The 19,573-nt window shown below is 38.3% G+C and overlaps 1 protein-coding gene across 2 annotated transcripts in view; it reads right to left on the bottom strand.

Moving 5' to 3' along the window:
- Positions 1-81: 81 nt before the first annotated feature.
- LOC127621923 (kinesin-like protein KIF3C) overlaps positions 82-19,573 on the bottom strand; it is a 26,806-nt gene continuing 7,314 nt past the window's right edge. The window contains exons 2-9 of one of the 2 annotated variants that reach the window (XR_007967919.1): positions 11,137-11,238; positions 10,264-10,386; positions 7,357-7,475; positions 6,568-6,684; positions 6,267-6,375; positions 5,930-6,096; positions 3,198-3,756; positions 82-627 (exon numbers count right to left, since the gene is read on the bottom strand). Coding sequence is in view for 1 of the 2 variants with exons in the window: in XM_052095736.1 (XP_051951696.1) it covers positions 3,642-3,756; positions 5,930-6,096; positions 6,267-6,375; positions 6,568-6,684; positions 7,357-7,475; positions 10,264-10,386; positions 11,137-11,238 (852 nt within the window). In the remaining variant the exon portion in view is untranslated. Of the gene's footprint in view, positions 3,757-5,929; positions 6,097-6,266; positions 6,376-6,567; positions 6,685-7,356; positions 7,476-10,263; positions 10,387-11,136; positions 11,239-19,573 lie in introns of both variants that reach the window. The other variant, XM_052095736.1, reaches the window with a different exon arrangement.

Below are 19,573 nucleotides of genomic sequence, written 5' to 3'. Positions count from 1 at the left end.
AACATTATTTTAATGGGTTAAAATTGCTTAACCTTTTCTGTATAAAGTTGCATCCAATTTTACAACTTTGTTGCCATCACAACAAAACACTGTAAACCCAGTTATCCTGTAAAAAAGACAATTTCAAAAACGTAACAGATCAAAAAGTACACAAGTTTTAACAGAATAATTAAAGCAAGAGGTTTTATATTATTATAAGCTTTACATTTCTGCCTTATTTTTCCTCAGGAAACAGGAGAGAGAAACTTGCCAGAGAACAACTGCTTTAATTCCAACCATTGAGAGCACCTCTATTAGCCAATAACACACAATTCATACACACATAAACACACAGATCATCTTAATATAACAAAACTCCAATATGTTCATAATTACAGGAGAGGGGCGTCTGGCTGGGGATCATCATGGCTGTGTTAGAAGTCAAGTAAGCAAGGCATGTGTGTGTGTGTATGAGAGTTTAAATGTGTTTTCATCTGTAGTCTTACAGATGTATGGCATCAAATGCATTGCTTTAAGTTAGTGCAGTTGTTTAAAGGTACAAGCAAAGCCCAGGTCACATGGTACACACACTAGGTCTAGACTTCTAGATCCTTCCTCCAGACAATCAGCCGCCTCTATTCCAGAACCCTGTTTAGAATCACAAAGACACACACATACATTAAGACATGCAGATAGAGAGAGAGTGAGAGACTCTCTTTCTCAGCTCTTTTCTTTCCAGTCACAGGAAGTGAAAGCTCAGCATGACCAATCACAAAGCCCCATCCATTTAGCTTACATAATCAGATGTGTGTGTTTGCCATCGGTGTGCCTTTAACACTAGTTCAGATCTTTGCTGGTCGGTACGTAAACACTGAGGTTGACCAACGGTTTTGGAAGCAGCTAAATTCATTGAAATAAACGTAACTGCTGGACGGTGAAGTGTGTAATATTTTCGATTTCATTAAAATACATTCTTGTTTCATATTTAACTTAATGTGTAGCTTAACTGTAAGTAATCCATTTGTAGGTTAACCCCCCATCACATACAGAATATGAATAATAGATATCAACAATTACATTTTCACTAGTTAAAATGCAAATACTTTTAATCACTAGTGAAAGTGCTCTTTTTATGTCAGTAATTACATTTGCACTAGTAAAAATGTTCATTCTTGATAAAAAAAATTATGACGTATTTTCACTAGTTGAATTTTACAAACATGTCATACAAAACATACAAAGTTCAAAACGCAAATGAAATGCTCTTAACACTAGTAAAAATGATCATTTTTGGTTTCAATAATTACATGGTTACTAAAGCAAATGGCCATTCCTAATACCAACAATTGGATTGCAACTAGTAAAAATATCATTTTTGGATATCTGAAATGTGGTTTTCACTAGTGGCAATGTTAATATCAGATATCTGTAATGTAATTGTAACTTGTAAGAAAGCCATTTAATTTCTCTCCAGTTTATTGATATCTGAAATACCAAATCAAACATGTTTCACATTTTCACTTGTTGTAACTCAATTGTTGATATCAAGACTGGATATCTGTACTAGTAACAATGTAACTATTGATATACATTTTTAAACGTTTACTTGTATGAAGTACATAGTTTAAATGTGTGTTTGTTATTGCAACTAGTAAGAAATGAATTATAGATTCATATATAATCGGCTTTTAACCCGCGTTAAGAGAAGAGAACACATCACACCTGTTTTAGCTTCACTTCACTGGTTACCAGTCCAGTATAGAATTCATTTTAAAATTCTAGTTCTTACTTTTAGAGCCTTGCATGGCCAAGTCCCTACCTACATCACTGACCTGATACAGCCACACACTCCTACCCGGAGTCTCAGGTCTTTAGATCAGATGCTATTAGTTGTTCCCCGTACCCATTTTAAAACTAGAGGGACCAGTCATTCCAGGCAGTCGCTCCCAGGCTGTGGAATGCTTTGCCTCTTGTTTTACGTTGCGCAAACTCAGTTGATTCTTTTAAAAAACAACTGAAGACTTTGCTCTTCAAGCAGGCTTTTGGTTAGTCGAGGGTTTTTTTATGGTTGTTTGTAGTGTTTGTTGTTTGTATTTTGGGGAATGTATTTAAATTGTTTTTGTATTACATTTTACTGTGAAGCACTTTGTGATGTTTATCTGTGAAAAGTGCTATATAAATAAATTTTACTTAGATGTCTGTAATTGTTTTGAGTCGCTCTTTTCCATTGGTGAGAACTGAAGCCGTCAGTGTCCCGATATGGCGCTGAAATCTTGGGACTTGAGTCTGCGCAGTTGCGATTTCGGGACCAGACCTGCGCAGTAGTGAGCAGGAAGTAAAGCCACGAAATCAAGGCCCCGCCCTCACTCTCGCTGAATCAATCGCAAGCACACGCCCCTGCACTTTTGAATTTTGACGGTGTGAAATAATGAATTATAGAAATTTAGATATTAAATTTAAAGCTCCAATCTCTTCAGTCCTCCGAAGATCCCGAAAAAAAGTCAGTTGGTGCTTCAGTGACTACTTCGCTCAGAGAACCTGTCAATCACAGCTGTCAATCATGATGTCACAGCACCGTTTTTATAGCATCAAATAACTAAAAACAAACTTATTTTGAAAACAAATACTTGAAATGACATCAACGTGATAGAAACGACAGTAAATGACAGAAACTATCTTTGGAAAAAAGATATGTGAAGTGTAATTTAATTGTTTAGTTGGTCTCACGTCCCGTTGAATAACATGGGGAGGCGGGGTTTATGACCTATACTAGGACCAGTCACCGGGGGGCGATCGAGATGTTTTGGCTTCACTTTTGAGGGCTTGTGCGGCACACTTGTTTTGAGATAATTGTGAAATACTGAAAATGCAGTTACAGATATCAACAATAATGTTTTACTAGTTGAAATTCCATTTTTGATATCAAGTTAAGTGTTTTTACTAGTGCAAATGTAATTACTGATTTCAAAAATGAGCCCTTTCTCTAGTAGTATTTCCATTCCTGATGTCAGGAATTGACATTTCTTTATGGTGAAAACTGAATTGGTGATATCTATAAATCATATCGTACACATAATTAAATGTCGAAGCCTGCAATAATAGCCAATAGCATTCCGACCACAGCTCAGCCAATGGCATGAGTTTAGGGTGGGACAAACAAAACGTTTTGGTTTAAAACCGTTCACTATTTTTGCAATTCTGTCGGGAACACACTTCACCTTTAAATAGCCTCAGTTCTCAAATGAGGTGACATTAGTCAGTGCTGTTGAGTCTTCTGATGGCAGTTTTCGAAGTCTGTTCAGGTCAATATCGTCCTGAGTATTAATAGAGCAGAAAGCAAGAGTGAATATTTTTTTTTAGTAGTGATCGTTTGATTGGTCCTGATGAGTTGGAATGGGTCCATGTTTAGTCCTCCTGGAGAGTGAAAGCGTGTTTCCTCTTGCGTTCACAGTTTGTCCTGGTTTAAATTGACAGGAGCAGGTTTTTAAGAGTTCACCTGAAGACTTGGTTATTGGTAAGATTGCTCCAATTATTCTGTAGAGGAGTTACTGGTTAATGGTGATGAAACAGTTTGTCTCACTGTCCTCTTCCTCAGTATATTTGGGGTTTTGTGACTTGTTGTTTATCCCTTGCAGGGGTGGTATTGTGGTACTTCTGGTACTTCATTCATGGGCTGTTGCCATGGCAATGGTTTGTGGGTGTGGCAGGCTGTGAGACCCTGAGGATGCTAGAGAGAGGGAGGAGCTTGAGGAGGAGATGGCTTGTGAAAACTGGCACCTGCATATAGAGCACATGTGATGTCATTATCCTCAGACCAACACTCAAACTCATTAATACAAATTCTCAAAATGTTCCATTTATGACCTCTTACCCTTAAAAGCTCTATTTAATGATAATATGTAAAACTAGGACTATAAAAGAAAATTAAAAGCTATATCAGATGTTAAAAATAAAAAGCAGAATAATGAATTAAAAGGGCTTTTTTTTTTTTTGCTCCACATTTTGTCACTTTCGGTGGCATTTTTACCCTGACTGCTAAGAGGATTATTGGCGCTCCCCTACCCACCCTGCTAGAACTGTACACATCCAGAGTGATGAAAAGGGCTGGTAAAAATCACTTTTGACCCCTTTCACCCAGCACACTTCCTTTTCAAACTGTTGCCCTGTGGCACTACAGAGCACCAGAACAGCCAGGCATAGGAACAGTTTTTCCCTCAGGCCATCCACCTCATGAACAGTTAAAACTGCCCCAAATACTTTCCTTTTGTTAATACAACCATGTGCAATATTCAATCCATCCGTTTCTTATATCCATATATAATTTATATTTTTTTACATATCCTACCTCTTCTTCACTATATTACATCACCTGCACATAACTGCATATCTGTATATAAAATATTTTCCACGTACGCTGTCCTTTTCTGCATATCCGTTTTTTTGTGGTCCGTTCTGCATAAAGCGGCGGCTCATTTGAGCTTATCGCGGCCCATTCGGCAGGTTTCGTAGCCGACCCACCGGCCCGCTCGGTCTCCAGATGGCCAGTCGGCCCCAAAGTGTGTCGGCCCACCGGGAAAATGTCCAGTATGCCAGATTACCAATCCAGCCCTGTGCTTGTGTTGTTTTCTGCTCTGATTTGGTCAAAATATTACAAAACCTCTGCGATGATCCTGTTTGTATGAATGTCAGGACTGCTGTTAAAGGTTAGTTGACCCAAATATTAGAATTTTCTCATTAGTTACTCCCCCTCATGAAGTCCCAGATCTTTCTGAACACAAACAAAGATTTTGTGTTCAAAACAAAGAATATCTCAGCTCTGTAGGTCCATACAATGCAAGTGAATGGTGACCAAAATTCTGATTAAGGCAGCATAAAAGTAATCCACACAACACCAGTGGTTTAAGATATGTCTTCAGAAGCGATATGATAGGTGTGGATGAGGAACAGATCAATAACTAAAACCTTTTTTACTATAAATCTCCACTTTCACTTATACATTTTGAAAGTGAAAATGGAGATTTATAGTAAAAAATGATTTAAATATTGATCTGTTTCTCATCCAATGTAAACAACTAGCATTATATGGATTACATTTATGATGCCTTTATGAGATTTTTGGATTTTAAAGTTCTGGTCTCTATTCAAACAAAACATTTGCCGGCTTTAGTCGCATCTCACAGCACAGCACAACGTAGGTAAATTACATTTTGGTCACAGTCATAAAGTGACGTAACATGAAACAGGTCAATAGTAGGTTATATAGAACCCTAAAGAACCTTTTTCTCTAAGAATATACTCAAATTGTCATTATGCATTGATTACGGTACCTGAAGTGCCCTAACAAATTGCTAGGGTACTGTGTACAGCAAAGTACACATGTGACTGTATGCAACAATGAAAATTTTTTAAATTATATGCAACATTATTGTCACATGACCTCACTACATTGCATGTTTAATTCAGTGAGTTGCATTCGGTAGTCATCTCATAAATAAATATACTGTAGTTACTTAGCATTTGAATGCAAATTTGTTTCAAAATGTCTTAACTCTTGGTCCAATGTCCCATAAAGTAATAAGTCAAGAGGGTGATATTAAAAATTGCTGTTGATTTTGATTTGGCTTTATCCGTCAGTGTTATTGGAAGTAATTCCATGCATACAGACAATATGTATACTGCAAATAGTGTGCATACTAACAAGTACGAGTACTATGCTAGTATGCTCCATTCCAAATATTGCTCATGTTTCATTAATGCATAAAAAAATCAGCATTGTGAATCAGATTCAGATAAATGCTACAGATCACACTGCTAATCTCTGATTACAATCTGGACTGTAATTCTAATTTTAATCTAATCATAGTCATTCTAGAAATTACATGAATCAAACTCATTCTGACATATATATTGACTTGTGTACATTTAGTTTCATGCTCTCAGTCACACTGACCATGAGTGAGATTTTTTGACGCATCCAGCTGCTGATTTCTCTCTGTAGGTTTCATTGTCCAACAGAACGTCTGGCGATAGTTCCGTCTCTAAACTGGACTTTGGGGAGTCCAGTTGAAACACGACAGGGGGAGTCATGTCCAGTTCAAGAACCATTATATTCTCAGCCTACGGGGGAAAACGAGGGACAACAATCTCAAGCATCATCACAATTTATCTTGTTACACTCCACATGTCATGCAGCTCTAGCACATAAACTCTTCATTTACATCGACTGGCTATTTTCCACTATTTCTGCCTACTTTTCCATTTCGCTCTCTGTCTTTTCATAAACGTACCCTGTATCTGGAATAAGCTCCCATTGCTATGGCAACCCTGGCATGCTGGCTGATCGGTCGCTTGTATCCCACAGCAGAGGCGGGTCTTCTCTTCATCTGCGTGAATTTACTATATCAACACAAACAGACATTTTAAAAGAAGAACAGCAATTTCACAATCCAAGTGTGAGTGTGTGCGTGTGTGATATTCGATCCAGTAAATCATAAAATGGTTTCATTCAGTACTGTGATATACTGCATATAAGTACCATATTACCATCTGATAGCATCACTGCACATGTAAATGTCAAAGTTTACACACTTCTCTGCTGGGACGAGAGGCTGAAACTTCCACTGATCCTCCTCGGCGTCAAACTGAAGTCTGTTCATGATTTTATTCTTTTCTTCAGGAGGGATAAAGTTCTCTATTATCAGATATCTGCACAACAATCCAAAAACACACAAATATCATAAACAATTCATGAGTTTATGTTTTAAATCTCTTAAAGCTATAATTTGGGGACAAAGGTGTACTCAGAAGTATGCTAAATTTGACAAAACCTGCCGTTGTTGATGTCCTTAAATGTCAAAATTATTCATAATTAAAGTAAATGTTTTTTACTCTAAAATATATCAATATATCATACATTCATCCATCATTCATCCACCAATCTATTCATCATTTCAACATTAAATCATCCATCCATCCATCCATTCTTCTATACACCCATCTATAATTCATCCATCCATCAATCTATTCAACCAACCAACCTTCTATTCATCCATACATCAATAAATAAATCGTCCATTCTTCCACCAATCTGTTCATCATTTCATCAATAATTAATTAATTAATTAATCCATTCTTCTATTCATCATCCATCTATAAATAAGTCTTCCATTCATCCACCCATTTTCTATTCATCCATCCATCCATTCATAATTTCATCAATAAATCATCCAACCATCTATCCATTCTTCAATTCATCCATCTATTAATTCTTCAGTGAATTAATGTATTAATTCATTCATTCATCCGTCCATTTGTTTTTTTTATCCTAAAAATGTGCAAACGTTCTCCTTTAGAAGTAATGTTAGAGCTCAGACTCACTTAAATTTGAGTTCTCTGGTCAGTTCGTTCTGAGTTTGCTCCAGTTCCTGTCGACTTCTGACATGTTCATCATTCACGTCCTGAATATCAGCCTTCAGAGACTGCAGCTTTGCATACAACTACAGAGACAGAGATAAAGGAAACCACACGATTATCCATCCATCCATCAATTTAGATCCATCCATTCTTCTTTTCCTCCATCCATCCATTATACATCCGTCTATCCATTCTTCTATTCATCTATCAAACCAACATCAATTCATCCATTATCTATGGTTGTTTCCACCCATCTATCCATTTTTCTATTCATCCATCCATCAATAAATCATCCATACATTTTCTGTTCATCATCCATCAATACATCATGCATTCATCCATCCATCCATCCATCTATTCAACCAAACATCCATCCATCAATACATAATGCATTCATCCATCCTTCATCCATCAATCTATTTAACAAGCATCCAGACAACCATACATAAATACATAATCATTCATCCATCCATCCATCCATCATCCATCAATATATTTAACTAAGCATCCTTGCATCTATCTATCAACATACAGTATTCAACCAACCATCCATCCATCCATCCATCCATCCATCCATCCATCCATCCATCCATCCATCCATCCATCCATCAATATACAATATCATGCATACATCCATCAAACCATAAGTCAACCATTTATCAGCAATCATTTCATCAATAAATCATTCATCCATCCATTATTCTATATTTAATTATCCATTCATCCATTAATAGATTCAACCAACCATCTATCCATCCATCAATATATAATGCATTCATCTATCCATCCATCATTCATCAGTCTATTTAACCAAAAAACCAACAATCCATTCATCCATTCATCCATCTATCTATCTATCCATCCATCCATCCATCCATCCATCCATCCATCCATCCATCTATCTATCTATCTATCTACAGTATTATACATCCACCCATCCATCCATCCATCCATTCATCAATCGATTCAACCAGCACTCTATCAATATATCATCCATCCATCCAGCCATCTATTCAACTAAGCATCCATCCATAAATATATCAGGCATTCATCCATCCATCAATAAATCAATCATTCATCCACAAATCTATTCATCATTTCAACATTAAATCATTCCCCCATCCATCCATTCTTCTATTCATCTTTTCATACATCCATCCATCCATCTTTTCATCCATACATTCATTCTTCTATACGCCCATCTATAATTCATCCATCCATCAATCTATTCAACCAACCAACCAACAATATATCAATCCATCCATCCATCCATCCATCCATCAATAAATAAATTGTCCATTCTTCCACAATCTATTCAGAATTTCATCAATAAACCATTAATTAATCCATCCATTCTTCTATTCATCCATCCATTCATCATTTAATCAATAAATCATCCAACCATCTATCCATTTTTCAATTCATCCATGCATCCATCTAACCATTCTTCAATTAATTAATGTATTCATTCATCCATCTGTCAATTATTCTATTCATCCATCAAATAGTCCATCCATCCATCCATTTATTCTTTTATCCATCCAGCAGTCTTCTAGAGTCCAATGTCAAACAGCACAGGTTAGGTAAGGTGAAAGCTCAGAAAGGGATTATGTAAAGGTCAAGGGTCAGAGATAACAAAGAGGTCAGGCCAGATGCAGGACTTGCAGGCAGGTGATGGTGTTCAATTTCACAGGCCTTTGATCATTTACTCAGAACCTGACAGGAAGTGATGTGTTTTGACAGGAAGTGATGTGTGGTTTGTTTGTCTAAAGCTAAACCTATTCTAGATAGATGGGATATCAAAGATTTATAAGACCATTACATCATCAAAAAGGAAACAGGATTTCAGTTGTTAGCATGCCAGCTGTAGCCGTGTGAATTAGTGCAGATGGGCTAGAATTAGTTATAGCTGCTGTGAAAGCGTTTGTGTTTAGCTTGTCATAACCCAGACTAGCAGTTAGCATTAGCTTCAGCAATCGAGCAAGTGCAAAACAAACTGACCTTTTTGTACTGATAAAAGGATTTTCACAGGGAGGTGGGGTTCAGGGGTATTCCAGGGGGTCAATTGTCAAGGGTCCGGGGTTAAAGTGGAGTAAAGGGAACAGAGGAGTTAGGGAACTCAGTGCTGTTATATTTATTGATTTATATATTGTTTGCACTCTATTCAGCTAAAGGGTGTATTATAAGGGCGATTTTTTATTTTTTTTTGCATGAATCAAGTTCCAAATAAAAAGAGGAAACCGACCAATGGCAGATGGGGAAGAGTTTGGGAAACATGTTTGAAAACAATTGTTATTTTCAAAATTCCATTTGGTGATGCTATTGTCACAGAAATTACACACTTTAGGTTTAATATATAAACCATTTATGCTGAGTTTATAGCAAAAATCGATGTATATTGTGATACCGTTACAGTGCTATAAAATTATTCAAACCTTAATTTAAGATTTTGATCATTCTACCCACTACTATTCTAACCTTAAAGGAATAGTTCACCCAAAAAGGAACATTTGTCATCGTTTACTCACCCTGGTGTTGTTAAACACATATGACTTTATATTTTCTTTGGAACACAAAAGGAGATGTTAATGCAGAATGTCTCAGTCACCATTCACTTTCATTGTATGGAAAATGGTGCATTGCAATTTGTCAATGTTGATAGAAGCTGACATTCTTCCTAACATCTCATTTGTGTTCCACTGAAGACAGAAAGTCAAAAGGGTTTGGAACGACATAAGAGTGAGTAAATTATAACAGAATTGAAATTTTTGGGCGAACTATCCCTTTTATGAATAGCTTTTCAGATGTCAACTATGACTGTAAATAACTACTTCTGTAGGGTTTAGGAATGTACTGAAATACAAATCGCACCTTTTTGAGTTTCTTGGTCTTCGCCTCCACTTCCTGTTGCAGAGAGGAGAACGTTTCTCTGAGTTCTACTGTTTCATCATCCTGGACCAACATCTGTTGCTGCATCTCTCTTTCTCTGCGTGTCTACACATAGAAATACATACACATCAGAGTTAGGGGAAACCGGGGCTAGTTGTCACACAGGGAAGTTGTCACTATATATGGGGCATATCTCAGTAATAATAAGATTTGGAGTCAAAAGTTCAACCGCACAATGGTATGATTTATCTAGCTAAATCAGTTTTTTCAGTCATGTTAGGGTTTTAGGGATTATGGTGTTACATTGTCATGCAACAAAGTTGTAAAATTAGATGTAACTTTACACAGAACAAATTAGTAAGTGATCTTATCACACTAAAAACATGTTAACACACATATAATTTACATTTACAAGGGTCATCCACATTATGAAGGTAGATTTGTACCGAAAGGTTTAAATGTGTTTTTAAGAACAAAGGTATTTATTAAGAAAGTCAGGTCGGGGCATATTGTCACATCTTTGTCAGGCTGTGTTGTTACAAAACAATGTTTTGATATTTTTGTACGCTACCTTTTACATTTTTGTTGTTTATGGACCCCCCCTTACACCACTGGTACCCTGGTACATACCCTGGTATTGGGGCAAGTTGTCACAGAAGATCAAAGTGATTTCAACGAACTGTATCTTTCAATAAAAATAAAAATCTCAATAATCTTTTTTGTTCACAAAAATTTAACGGTATGTGGCTACTGACTTTAATTGACTTTCAAAACGAAATCTACGCTGAGATATATGGAGAAAAATGTGACATTGAGCCGGTCTCCCAATTAAATAATCAAGTGTGTATGTGTTACCTGTTCAGCGATCTCATGTCTTTTCAGTTCAAGCATCTTCTGTTGTTCATTAGTGTGATCAATGATGTTTTTCCCACCAACCAGCAGCTTGCTTTCCATTGCCTAGCAACCATAAGAAACAATTAACATCAGCACCAGATCACAACTTATGTTATGTTTAGCCAAACACATAAAAAACAACTAAAACACACATTTATGTAAAAGAGAACATACAAAAGACTGCTATCATTTTGTATAAAGCTCAATATAATAACTACAGACTAGCTCAAACCCTACCCCTAAAAAAACATTTGATTTATCTATTACTTTTATTTATGAATTGTTTTTCCCATTAAAAGCAGATTTTGCTAACTTCAAGGGACAATTTTGTCTCTAAACTGATGTGATTTGCTCAAACGAGACACAAGTCACATGACCACATACATGGAGACACTTCTTAGAAATGCCACTACAATCTTCCATTCACGCACAGAATTAGCAGCTGGTATGTTTGATGTGTGAATCTGTCTGGATATCAGTGATGAGTCTGGATGAGTCAACGTTTTAAACAGGACACAAATACGTTCACATGCACAACTCCAGACACACACACATGGCTTTAGGCTGTACACACACGTCTATTCATGTCATGTTAGAATGCATGATGAATATAATGTATCTCTGTGTCTGTCTGTCCTCCCCCTCCTGAGGTCAGGACTAATAGTACTGAGCTTTCTTTGTGGACAACAGCAGCTCTCATGCTTAGTGACACAAAAAGAATAGTTTCAAAGGGTCATAACAAAGACTGAACCCAGAAAAACAGCTGACCTGAACGACCCATCAAAAAGACTGGGGCATATACACTAGGAATGAATTGTGTTCGCTGATAGCGTCATTTATTTGTGCACACTGTCTGTTTATCGCTGAATTCCATTTTCACTGTGTAATTCCAATCCTGGACTCAGGAAAATTACATTACTGTGGTGCAATTTTTGCCAAATGAGATTACTGTACATGTTTAATGTGTGGGGCTAAAGGTCCTGGCACACTCACAGGGAAGATCTGCTTAGTTTTTCGCTCAGAGCCAAAAAGAAGCACGAAACAGCTGAGCAACGGCATACTGTTTGTGAACATTCAGACACCGGCCACACCGCTGTGGGAGGCGTTTAGAGGAGTATTTAAATATGAGGATGCACAAGACTACATGTATAACATGAATTAGTATGACATTAAAATGTGTAATCAATGATTTCATGCCTCATTCTCTGAGTAGAATTCACACAAGATCAGTAGAAGAAGCTGTTTTAAGGGCGCTGTAAGCGATTTCAGCCATTCTGCTTCCACCAGACTGAGCCATTGGATTAGCCATGCCCTCTCTTTCCAAAACCCCAAACTCCAAAGATACCAAAATGAGCTTTATTGAGAGCAGAAACAGTTGTTAAAAACATCAGTAGTAAAATAGTGCCCTCAACTGACAACTGTTATGAAAAACATGGCATAAAATGCATTATGCCTCAATAATTCGCTACAACTACAACACTTTGAGAACGTGTAAAATGACTGACAGGTCTAAAGTGTCATTGTCTCAAACTGCGGACACATTTTATTTGCTGTTACAGAGTCTAGAGTTGTCACAGTGACCGGTGATATATCTCAGGGCACTTATTTCATTAATATTATTCAGGGAGTATGACATTTGTTTGCATAACTTTCTATGAAAAAATAGCTTATAGCACCTTTAACCACTCAATGTTTATTTAAAGTAATTGTGGCAGGGCAGAGGGTCAGGGCCGCTGCCAGGGGCGCAGGAGTCGCCTACCGGCCGCTGAAACGCGGCGGGGTTTAAGACCGCCGACCGCGAGCGGGGAGGGGCTCACTGGCGACCGCCTGGAGCTGGAGAACCGCTGCCAGGGGTGAGGGAGACCCCTTCTGTTCCCCGAGAACGCGGCGGGGCGTTCCGTCCGCCAGGGGTTGGAGGACTGCCTCTGATCCGCCCGGAGAGGCGTGGCTGTCATCCGATAGAGGGTGGAGTGGCCGAGGAACAAGCTGCGGCGTATCGGAGAACTGGCGAGTAAGAGTTTTTTTTTTTCATCCCTCTCTCTCTCTCTCACTGTCTCTCTGCGTTGGCCTTTTCCCTCTATTAAATTTGACAGTTTTTTGAGGGGGTACTACACTGTTACAGGAAGTACCCCCTATTTTAATTATTTCTGTTTCCCTCCCCTTGTCCCCTCCCTCGTCCAGGTAGTTGGGGATGACCTGCTGGCAGATAGCGCAGAAGGCGCGCCCTCCCCCAGGGAAAGAGGGGGGGGGGGTGTACGTCAGGCCGGGGGCTCCCCAGCCCAAGAGAACGAGGGAGGAATGTGGCAGGGCGGAGAGCGGGGCCGGGTCGTGATCATACACACCTGGTCCCTTATTAGGCTAATCAAGCCTCTGAGGTATAAAGGTCGACTGCAGAGGATCGTACGGGAGAGAGAGAGATCGTTGCCGGACATGTCCGTCATGTGTGTGTTTATGCTGTCTTTTAAGTTTACTATTAAAATATGATTTACATCGTCAAGCCGGTTCTCGCCTCCTGCTTTCCACTGATCCCTTTACAGTAATATCTACAGTTTTCCTGAGCAACCACTAGGTGGTGCCATGATGATTCTAATTGCCAGTTTTCAATTTCTGGTCTCGAGATGCCAAGTAAAAACGAGCGATCCAGAGGACAACAACAACCATTTAAGTGTTACTTGGAGTAAAAATGAATTTCAGTCTCAACTTTTGATTAATGATATCAACATGACTAACCTCGGACCATTGCTTCATGTCATCTACACACTCAGGTGAGGCGCTGTCTATAAAAAACGGTCATCTCGACTCTGTGAAGTATTTGAAATATGACAATTTTTACAAATGTAATCCCTTAAACATTACATTACATGCTAAGAATATAAGCAGATGCGAGTGAAAATACTGGAACTGGATATTGAAAAAAGTCAAATCGTGGAACACTTCCACTTTCAGGAAAAGGTTGGATCACCCATCACAAGTGAAGTGAATAACACTGGTCATCTCCTAACAAGGCCACATGTCAAGGTCTGGGTAGATTTAGATGGTAAGCGAAAAATCAGTTCTCGTTGTCAACGTGTTGAATGCAGGAGAAATGTGGTGGTGGCGTAGTGGGCTAAAGCGCTGGACTGGTAATCAGTAGGTTGCTGGTTCGATCCCCACAGCCACCACCATTGTGTCCTTGAGCAAGGCACTTAAATCCAGGTTGCTCCGGGTGGATTGTCCCTGTAATAACTGTAAGTCGCTATGGATAAAAGCGTATGCCAAATGCATAAATGTAAATGTAATGTAAATGGGCAGGAGTGAAGACATGAGTGACTTTGACAAGGGCCAAATTGTTGTGGCCAGACGACTGGGTCAGAGCATCTCTGAAACGGCAAGACTAGTGGGATGCTCCCGGTCAGAAGTGGTGAGTACCTACCGACAGTGGTCCGAGGAGGGACAAACCATGGTGATAGTGTGTTGGGTGCCCGAGGCTCATCAAAGGCAACAAAGGCTATCCTGTTTGCTCCAAACCAACAGAAGGTCTACTGTGAAACAACTCACAGAAAAGTTTTAATAATGGTTATGGGAGGAATGTGTCACAACACACAGTGCATCATACCCTGCTTCGTACGGGACTACGTAGACCTGTCAAGAGTGCCCATGATGACCCCTGTCCACCATCAAAAGCGCATACAATGGGCATGCGAGCATCGGAACTGGACCTTGGAGCAGTAGAAGAAGGTCTTCTGATCGAACGGCCGTATATGTGTGCGCTGTTTATCTGGGGAAGTGATGGCACCAGGATGCACTGTGGGATGACGACAAGCCGGTGAAGGGAGAGTGATGCTCTGTGCAATGTCCTGAGTCCGACCATTCATGTGGACGTCAATTTGACACATGACACCAACCTAAATATCGTTGCAGACCAGGTACAGCCCTTCATGGCAATGGTATTCCCTGATGGCAGTGGCCTCTTTCAGCAGGATAATGTGCCCTGCCATACTGCACACATTGTTCAGGAATGGTTTGAGGAACATAATGAAGAGTTCAAGGTGTTGCACTGACCTCCAAATTCCCCAGATCTCAATCGGATTGACCATCAGTGGGATGTGCTGGACCAACAATTCCGCAAATCAAGTGACCGCGAGAAAAAGGCACTTTAGTATCAGTAGTAATTTGTCATGTTTATATTCTAAATTCTTGGTGCGAATGTGCTAACACTCTATGTGCGGCAATAATTTGCGCTGATTACACTCTGTTATTGTAATTCTCTGTCCAATCGTGTGGCAGCAGTGTACAATTGTAATGAGCAGAATAGCATCTCAGAATGCACAACACATCGAACCTTGATGCGGATGACCTATAACAGCAGTAGACCAGGTCGGGCACTTTATTAGGACCATAGTGTATAGTATACAGCAAATTTATGGCTATAATATTCATAAAATATACTATTTATATAATATTACTGAAGTAATGGGGGGTGTCAAGGTAGAAAAGAAGATACAGAATACAGAAATGTTTTCTCCCTGCACGTTTAAAATAGAAAGAAGCTATCAGGGGACAATCAGCAGGGCTGCTCTGTCATCACAGACACACTCGAATGCATGCAGCAGCGGAGATGCTCTTGTTTAATGGAGATCTTTCAGTCCAGACCCCCCTCCACACTCCGGTCACCATAGCAACAGACCTCAGGACAAGTCTTGGTCATTATGAATTACTAGTGGGAAATTCATTGGCCAGGAGCTCCAAAGGGAAGCTCCGCCCTCCACCACATAGACACTGACTCATCAATATTTCAGCAAAGCATGCTGGGAGAAGGCCAATGACTGATGTTTACTGTCAGCACACGTTCAGAAGGAATACTACCATTGCGCTTACTGAATACTGCACGGTATATACTGTATACTAGCATGTGAATCAGTAGATTTAAGGATAAATTAATTCTTCAGACTGTTTATGCTCTATTACTGTCACAGGATCTCATTTTTTTTTTTTGCATATTAATTCAGCAATTGGAGTCTAGTTTTCATCTCTGAAATAAACATTATTTACATGCAATATGCGGTTCTATACTGAATATTTTGTAAGTCATCCAGGTATCCATACATTCAGAGAATGTTTGTAAAAAAAAAAAATAATAATAATTTGAATGGAAAAATTATTGAATTTTATTTTTTAAATAATGTAAAAATTCTACAGTAAAAGAATGCTAATTGGTTAACGGATAGTTACCTTAACATATTTGGTAAAAAAATTACAATATATTTAACAAGTCAATATATGTAATTTTACACTAAACTTTTATACCAATGTTGGGGTTTTAAAGATGTAAAAAGTATGATTTTACTGTATAATTAATGGTAAAAATCTATATTAGGTTATACAAGGAATACATGTAATTTTTACAGTAAACTATTGTTAATTACTGTGTAAAACTGTAACCGGGCTTTACCAGAAGCCCCTGCATGACACATCAGATTTTATTACATTTTATGGGAATAGTTATGTTTCTTCTTATTTATAATATCAGGTATATACATTCGGGTGTTCTGTGTTAAATTTTATGTAGTTTAGTTATTGTTTATTGCATTATTTTAGTGACACATGTGTTGCTTTGATGATGTGTTGTTGGTGTTGCGCCTCTTCATGTGTAATTATTGCTCCAGAAATGGCCACTCTTGAATAACTTTGGTCTCTTGTATTTACTAACAGTGATTAACAATATATTTTAAAGCTAAAAGCAGACTTTTATTGTTCCAGGTTAGTATATACCATATAAGTTTATATCATAGTGAACTGTAAAATATACAGGCATCAAAATGACATCCCGTAAAGCCTTAAACATGGTTACCGTTTATTTATGGTACATTTCTGGCAACCTTTTTTACAGTGATATACTATGCACAATATTCAATTCATACTGTATATTCAGCAGAGATAGTATGCTACTCTGAACATAGCTACACACCCAGAGTCCAGAGGATGCAATGTTATTATTTCCTGTCCATCCTTCCTGCCCAATGTCTCTTTTATGTTCAAACTATGAGCGTGTTTACATGCATGATTTTACACCTTAATAGGCCAACAACGTGTAAGGTCATGTAAGTGTCTTAAACAGCATTCCTTTATTGGAGTAAGGTCATAAAAAGTTTAAGCATAAACTGATCATCAAAGGTAGATTTTTGCCCGTTACGCTGATTTCGCATTGCATGTCAACACCTTTACTGCCGTTCTTACCAGCTAGCCAATGTGCACAAGTGCATTGTGCATCCCTGTTTATATTCTGACGTCAAAATCAGAGAATAATCAGATGATTTTAAATCTCATGTAGGTGTGGTTTTCTTGCGTTGTCTGATTTTTGGTAGTTATCAACGTATCGGTGTGCCTGTATATGCACTCAATGATAAAACCATACACCAGCTGCGGTGTAAATAGTCTGTATGAAGTGTTTTAATCCGTTTCACAGGTAGAACAGGGACATGAGCGTGGGGAATTCTCAATTAAAGACTCACTTGAGTAGAAAGAATCTGGGCCAAAACTATGACATGACTCATGATTATGGGCAGAAAATGACTTTGATAGGACAGTAATACGTATTACCGTTATTGATAGTGGCCCCAAAAACTATTTGGAAAATTAAGTCACACTTATAGATGTATTAATGACTCTGCTTGAAATAACTACATATTAAACCAAGTGGCATTAACTTCAAAGAAAGCAAAACAAAAAGAGGTTTATTTGGCTTGAAACAATAGATACTGTATAATAGTTCAAAACGAAGATGTTTATGGACACTTTCTAGTTGTCAGATGTAGTGGATTATGTCCATAGTTTATGTGAGGAATTATACCAGTGGTTACTCGGCTAGGACAGTGCTTCTTAAATAGAGGGTTGCAATCCTAAAATGGTTTTTAATAGAGTCACGGACAGCATGGAAATAGTTACATCAAATGCAAATATTAGACTATAGTTAGGATAGTAAAATAAATAGACTTGTCAACTTCTAAAAGGGAGGAGAAAACACTTCCTCTATCTGTTGTGGTGGATGTCAAAGGCCGTGTGCCATGTCTAACAGTATTCTTCTACAGCCTGTGCCGTTCAGTGTAATTATATCTTTGCATTTTAAGTACATTTTTGTTTACTTTTATATGATTTTGGTTTGCTACTTAAAGTCTGGGTCCTGAAGTAAAACCAGTTGAGAACTACTGTGCTATAGGACAATGGTGTGAACTTAACTTAAAGGAAATTGACTTTACACATATATCACACTGAGACCAGTTGGTTAAAAAGTCAATGCAAAAATGGCTCTGAAATGTAAGTTAGTTCTGAGAAACGTTCGGGCAGCATATGTTATGTAATACAAAGACATTCAGACATTGGCGTAGGATTAGTTGAATTGTCCCTCCCAATCGTGTGTCTGTCCTTGTTTATATATTTTTAATCAAGATTGAAAATAATTTAGTATGAGATACAGATAAGGCTTGCAATGGCGTGACTGTAAGTCTGTTATAATCAGACAAAAAATGTAAATGACCCCTCCGTTGAACAAGTTGGCAACGCCCAACAAGTGTCACACAATCTTCTGCTGTTTCACTCACTGGGGAAAGCGTAGTGACAACAAGGTGAAGAGAGCCCAGGAAGAACAGACAGACGTGCGTTGTGCACATTCTTTCAGAGTTGGGCAGCGAATCTTCAAATAATGACAAAATATGATGCATTATATTTTGACTATGCAATCTTTTGTACATTTTGTAACATACTATATTATAACAGCCTATAATAATGAATAGACAATACACTGGAACAAGACACAATGCAGCAGCCATACATGTTATTATATATACAGTTATGAACATGTAATTGCCCCTCGTGTACTAGACGAGTACTCGATTAATTAGTCCGAGTACTCGAGTAGACAAAATGACCAAAATGCCCATCCCTAACCCAAACCCCTTATCTACAGAAAGCCTGACCGCCAGTCGAGTGTAATCATGATAGGAAGCTATTGTGTGACAGAAGCAAGTAATTGTTGCGTATTAGATGGAAACGATGTCCAGCGAAGTCATGAAAGTCGTACGAATTCATATGAGTGCACTCATAAGATATCATACGAATTATGAATCCTCGTAAGGATACGAATGAATCCTTAGGATTTCGCAGTGAGAGTGAGTAGGAGGAGCAGGCTATTTTATTTATAAGACGTTTTTCGCACCTGCATTCCAGTCTACGTCTTGATGTAATCCTTGCACGCGCTGCACGAGTCTCTTGGGCATACTGCTGTCTCGTCACATTGTTTAGCCTCCCATTCAGCTCATGAAAACACTCTGCACGATCATGAGGAAGGATTACATCAAGATGTAGATTGAAATGCAGGTCCTGAATTTGTATAAATAAAGTCTACTTCTCTTTCGCTGTTGCT

This window comes from Xyrauchen texanus, chromosome 28, assembly GCF_025860055.1.
Source record: "Xyrauchen texanus isolate HMW12.3.18 chromosome 28, RBS_HiC_50CHRs, whole genome shotgun sequence".
NCBI lineage: Eukaryota > Metazoa > Chordata > Actinopteri > Cypriniformes > Catostomidae > Xyrauchen > Xyrauchen texanus.
Note: the sequence above shows the minus strand (reverse complement) of the source record. Positions and strands in the feature narration are given on the sequence as shown.